The 6200-nt window shown below is 56.3% G+C and overlaps 1 protein-coding gene across 5 annotated transcripts in view; it reads right to left on the reverse strand.

Annotated features, from left to right (window-relative positions):
* The window catches only part of LOC118382332 (retinoic acid-induced protein 1), a 22270-nt gene extending 16314 nt beyond the window's left edge, over nt 1-5956 (reverse strand). For all 5 annotated transcript variants that reach the window (XM_052513465.1, XM_052513464.1, XM_052513462.1 and 2 more), the window contains exon 1: nt 1-5956. This exon is cut by the window's left edge and continues 993 nt beyond it. In XM_052513465.1, coding sequence (XP_052369425.1) covers nt 1-5928 — 5928 coding nt within the window. In that variant the 5' untranslated portion in view covers nt 5929-5956.
* Between the last annotated feature and the right edge of the window lie 244 nt (nt 5957-6200).

The raw sequence follows: 6200 nt of genomic DNA on the forward strand, positions 1-6200 counted from the left end.
TTTGATTCCCTTTTTAGGACCAGGTTTTTTGTGAACCCTCAGAGGTTTGCTGCTCTGCTGTTCACCTGGTGCTCTCCCTCTCTTTTTGGAGGGGGATGAAGAGGGCTTCCTCCCTCGTTTGGAGGGAGGCGGCTGGATCATTTCTGTGGCGATCACCTGCGGCCTGTCTGTGATCTCACCTGGGCCGGCTGGTAGAGCGGGCGTTGTTGTTAACGCTGTGTCAGTGGGTGTCTCTGTCTGCTGTTCTGCTGTTGTTGTCTCTACCTCCTCGTCAGCCACAGGCCCCTCTGAAGGCTGTCCTCCTTTCCTCTTCCTCCTCCTCTGTTTCAGGTGCATCTCGTGGTTGTTTTTGATGGCCCTCTGCTTGGCCAGCCGCGGCGTGTTGATGATCAGGCTCCCCGTCTCCATGGCGACCACCGTGGCGTCCGTGCTCTCTACCATGGCCCATTTCCTCCTCTTGGTCCTGGTGGGTTTGTTGGCGCCACTCGCCGCTGCAGCGTCTGGCACCCCTGATGGGAGTGGCTCAGGCTGCACCCCCTCCCCGGTGTTCTGCTGCACCCTTCTCTCCTGTTCTGTGTTCTGGGCCCCCGTGGAGCTCCCCACGTCCCTTGCTAACTCCTCCCGTGACACATCAGGGGCGCTCACCGCCGCCACTGGGGCCTCGCTCTCCTCCGAGACGGGCAGCGACACAGGCTTTGACGTCACTTCATCTACTGTCGCCTCTGTGCTCTCGGGCTGTGGTGTTGGCGGGTGTTTCTTCGAACCGGTGCCCGAGTTTATTTTCTGAACCATGGCCTCGTATTTCAGACCCCTGCCTTTGCGCGGGGGGAGGTACTTGGTTTTAGTGGGACACTGAGAAGGGACACTGGGCATTTCACTAACCACATCACCGTCAGCCATTGTGGGAGGAGGGTTATCTTTGGCCAGCACAGTGATCAGAGAGGCCTTGATGTGTCTGCCTCTCTTTAGCCTTCTCTTGGGCCCTCGGACACCCATCTCCTTGGGTTTGACTAATGGAGGCTGGTTGACCTGGTCAGAATGGGGAGTTTCAGGCTGGGGCTGTTGTGGTTTTGGTTTTGGTTTTGGACCTCGCTTTTTCTTCACCGGCGGCTCTAGAGGCAGAGGACTGGGTTTTCTTTTGAGTGGAGTTACAGGTGCAGTTTCAAGAGGTACAGCTACAGCTGGTTCTTTAGGTTTCTCAGGTGGAGCGACAGGTATACTAATGTCTGTTACACTGTTGTCTGTTACACTGGTATCTGTTACACTGTTGTCTTTTATGCTGGTGTCTGTTACGCTGGTGTCTGTTACACTGGTGTCTGTTACACTGGTGTCTGTTACATTGGGATCTGATACACTGGTGTCTGTTACTCTGGTGTCTGTTACACTGGTGTCTGTTACACTGGTGTCTGTTACATTGGGATCTGATACACTGGTGTCTGTTACACTGGTGTCTGTTACATTGGGATCTGATAGACTGGTGTCTGTTACTCTGGTGTCTGTTACACTGACGTCTGTTGCAATGGTGTCGGTTTCACTGGTGTCGGTTTTACTGGTGTCCGGATTACTGGTGTCTGTTACACTGGTGTCTGGTTTACTGGTGTCTGTTATACTGCTGTTGGTTTTACTGGGGTCTGTTACACTGGTGTCTGGTTTACTGGTGTCTGTTACACTGGTGTCTGTTACACTGGTGTCTGGTTTACTGGTGTCTGTTACACTGACGTCTGTTACACTGGTGTCTGTTACACTGGTGTCTGGTTTACTGGTGTCTGTTACACTGACATCTGTTACACGGGTGTCTGTTACACTGGTGTCTGGTTTACTGGTGTCTGTTACACTGGTGTCTGGTTTATTGGAGTCTGTTACACTGGTGTCTGTTATACTTGTGTCTGTCTGGTTAGGAAAGACAGGGATGGCTGGCTCTATGCTCATACGTTCCTCATTTTGTAACACTGCATTGGGCTTTGTTATACCTGTCAGGGTTTGAGTCAGGATTCCCTCAGATTGCGCCTTCTCTTTTTCCTTTGGAAGCTTATCCTGGGGGGGCTTTCTGGATCTCAGGACCATGTTCTTTCCGTCCTTACCTGGAGCTTTCACTTCCTGTTTCCCATCACCTTGCTGACTGTTGATGCTCAAGCTCTTCTGGCCTCTTCCTGGACCCGCTGTTATGGGTTGAATGGGACCTTCCTGTTCTGCCAACTTCGACTTAGAGCCCGTACCCCTGGGACGACCACGGGGTGCTCCTTCAGTTGGTTTTGGACCAGGTTTTGGTCCTGGTTTTGGACCCGTTTTAGGCCCTGGTTTTAGAACTGTTTTTGGGCCTGGTTTAGGCCCAGGTTTTAAACCTGGTTTTGGGCTGGGCTTCGAATCGGGTTTCAAACCTGGTTTTGGTCCTGGTTTAAGACTTGGCTTTGAACCTGGTTTTGGCCCTGGTTTTAGTCCTGGTTTAGGCCCTGGTTTTAACCCTGACTTCGGGCCTGGTTTTGGGCCTGGTTTCGAACCTGGTTTCCGCCCTGGTTTCCGTCTTTCAGGGGGCTGGGGATCCTTAGGAGGAGTGTCCTGCGCGTTGAATGAGCGAGTGCACATTCTGGAGCGGGAGCCCTCAACAAGCAGTTTGGGTGTCTCGCTCGTTGTGATTATGTCCTGGTGAGCGGCCATGTCTAGCTGATCGGAGAACAGAGCACTCTTGCTGGAGGGCATGCAGGGTTTCTGCGGTGGCGAGGGGGCACTCTCCCCCTCTCTCTCCACACTCAGCTGTCTCCTGAATTCCACACCTGAGTGCATCAGTCTCCTCCTGCCTCGGCTGTGCTTCCGGCCGAAAGCCTGCGGGTGTGCAGATGGGGCCACGGGTTCTGGCTTGGCTGAGGGGGTCACAGCGCTTGGGCAGCTGATGCCCGGCTCCATGTCCTCATCACCTTTCTTTGGCGAGGGTGGGGTGTTGGCCCAGGAGGGCGCTGAGTGCAGTATGGACTTCCCCGGCAGCTGAGGGGAGTCAGGCTCCAGCACGTTGGAATCGCTGTGATCAATATGGTCCCTGGTGTGAGACGGAGCTGGAGGTGTTGCTATCTCGCTGAGAGCTGAGAAAACCATCATGGCTGAGTGAGACTGGGGTGGAGTGTCACAAATGGCTGACCCACTTTCTGGGGATTCTGCTGCTGCTGCTGTTGCATCCGGTTGTGCTGCTTGGCTTTCTGTCTCTGCAGACTCTGTGTTACTGTAAGGCTGAGGCTCAGCCAGGCTCTGGCCTTCTGTTCTGCTGCACAGTTCTCCAGAAGGCTCCTCCTGTGGGCTCGTTATATTGTTGAGGTCCTTCTCAGTTGATGGCAGGCTCTCACTCTCTTCTCTCTCTCTCTCCTCAGCAGACAGAGGAGAAGATATGGACTTCTGGTTTCTCTCCTCCTCCCCCTCCTCATCCTCCTCCTCTTCTTCTCTGCTCTCTCTCTTCTCTGAGGCGGAGAGCCTCTGGTCCAAAGCCTCGTCCCGCGGGGTAGGGGATGTGTTCTCCGAGCTGTCTTCCTTCTCTGTTAAATATTGATCTTGGTCAAGGTCACCCCTGGAAATATAGGGGGATGTCTTCACTGAGCTCTCAGAGTCAGTGGGAGATTCGGATTTGAAGGCCTCCGATTTCATCTCCTGGCCCAGGTCTCCCTTGTGGCTGGAGTCTGAGAAGCTTGGGGACTTATCTGCCGAGTCCCCTTTGCCTCGGTCATATTTGTTTTGTATCTTGTGGTACATGTTCTCGTCGTAGCAGTAGCTCTTTCCCTCGGTCACTGCTTTGTTGATCTTGCTATACAGTGCTGGTCCTTTCTCGTCCTCTGGCCATTTCTCCCGCTTCTCAGAGGTATCTGTGACATTATCGCTGGCTCTGCGGTCACTCTCGCTGTCGGAGGTCTTTTTCACGCCATCATCCTCGTAGTCTGCTATTTTCTCTGTCCAGGCCAACTCCTCAAAGTTTTCCTTCAGTGGCAAGCCAAGACGTTGGATGTCTGGAGGGGACTGGCTCTCCTGCTTCATGGGGCTGGGAATCGTCACACTCACGGGGGACCTCTCATCCCCCACGCTCTTCATGGGGGTTTGTCGGGGTTCGTGTCCCCCCTGTGACCTGGGGTCAGGGGTCATGTTGTCCCTGGAAGCCACGCTCTGCAGGCCGGACACAGAGTCACCAGACCGGGTGGACATGTCATCCGGAGAGGTCATGGAGCAGGATGAGGCCGTGTCCAGGCCCAAGTGTGTGTTGTTGGGGGCCTGAGCTGGGCTCCTGCCCTGGCCGCAGTAGTAGTACCCCCTCTCCAGCTGCTCGTCAGAACTACTGGAGTACCCCCCCTCCTGCATCTCCATGGGGACGAGCTGGTGCTGGTTGGTGCTGTAGGGGTCCTGCATGGGACCCCCACCGTGCTGACCCTCGGGGCCTCCTGGCACTCCTTTGTAAACCTCTTCCTTCTTGGAGGAGCTGCCTCCACTGCTCCCAATGCTGTTGCGCTTGGCCCCCTTCTTGTTGGCGACCATGGCCTCGGAGAGCAGCAGCTGCTGCACATTGTTGGAGATGTTCTCCACCTGAGAGGTGAGGGCATTCAGGCTCCACAGGCTGGGGTTGGCAAGCAGCTTCTCAGAGAAGCGCTCCTTCATGGAAACCCCCTGTGTGTAGCTGTGCTGCGGGGTTGGGTGGGCCACGTTGGGGGACGAGGACGGGTGGGAGCGAGGCGGCATCAGCAAGCCCTGGTCCTGCAGACCCGCTGAGGAAGAGGAGGACGAAGAAGCCGCCCCTGGGGTCATTGGTGGCTGGCTGTACTGGAAGCTCTCTGGATTGGTCATCAAAGGGGAAGGGGTGGAGCTGTAGGAGGGCGAGCGGCCTACAGAGCGTGCAGGGGAGTGGCTGGAGGCGGGACTACATGTCTGGTAGTACTGCTCAGGGGATCTGACAGACAGCTCGGACAGACAGTAGTTCTGCTGGGGCTGGCTGAAGTGTTGGTATTTGGGGTGGGTCTCCTGGGGAGTGGGAATGCCTTGTAGTGGGGGCTGGGGCTCGTAGCCACCCCTGGAGGGAGTCTGTTGGTAGCTGTAACTGTTCTGGGGTGGCGGGCGGTATCCCCCCTGCTTCAGACCACTGTGGCTGCCCATCTGCCTAGTGTACTGGGAGCTGGGCGGCATACTATATCCCTTGTAACAGTGGGGCATTGGGCTGCACTTCTCCATGTAGGAGGAGGAGGATGGCAAGGGGGACGGGGGGTGTTGGGGGTAGTGGAGGTGGCTCTGGGGGTACATCAACGGGGACTGGCCTGGGTTTGCGGGATGGGGCTGGTGGTGTGGGCTGGTGTAGACCGGAGCAGAGGCCTGGTGGGGCTGGTGACACTGGCTCTGGGAGTGAGCCAGCATGTTCTGGTCCAGATACTGGGAGGACCCAGGGGGACCTGGCTCCATCCTGCCTACCATCTCCTGCTCGTACTGAGCTAGCTGAGCTGGGTCGTCCCACTTAGACTGCTGGAGGTGGCCCTCACTCATATACTGGGCCGGGTATCCCCCCGGGCCCATGTGATTGCTGTAGCCGCCCGCCTGCATATGCTGGGGAGTGGGAGGAGGTCCTTGGCTCCCCCCACTGTAAGCCTTCTTATCATGAGGCGTCGAACCTCCTCCACCACCCACACCACCACCCACACCACCTCCATTACCCTGGGGGTATCCAGGGTATGCCTGCTGGCTGTAACAGTCCTTAGGTCCAGGTATGGGTCCGCTTCCTGGTCCAGGTCCGGCCCCTGGTCCCGCTGGAGGCATCCCTGTAGCGGTGGCCAGCGCGTGCGCCTCATAGACCTGCCTGGTCTGTCCGTGGTGGGGGTGTTGTCGGTAGCTCTCCAGGCGTGATAATTCATGGTGCTCCTGCTGGTAGCAGGGCTGGTTGCCATGGAAACCGCTCCTCTCTCTGCTGAACGACTGCATGGCTCCAGCTATAAGAGGGGCGGGGGGAGGGAGGGGGTCGGGGGTGGGGGTGTTCTGACAGAGAGAGAGAGAGAGAGAGAGAGAGAGAGAGAGAGAGAGAGAGAGAGAGAGAGAGAGAGAGAGAGAGAGAGAGAGAGAAGGAGTGGAGAGGGAGATGGGGAAAGAGGGGGAGGGATAGAAAAACAGAAGAGAGAAGGAGGGGGTGTTAGTATCACAGAGCCAGGACATTACATCTCTACCTTCACGTCTCTAACCCCAACATCCTTTATCTC

The sequence above is a fragment of the Oncorhynchus keta genome, unplaced genomic scaffold (assembly GCF_023373465.1).
Source record: "Oncorhynchus keta strain PuntledgeMale-10-30-2019 unplaced genomic scaffold, Oket_V2 Un_scaffold_12020_pilon_pilon, whole genome shotgun sequence".
Taxonomy (NCBI): domain Eukaryota; kingdom Metazoa; phylum Chordata; class Actinopteri; order Salmoniformes; family Salmonidae; genus Oncorhynchus; species Oncorhynchus keta.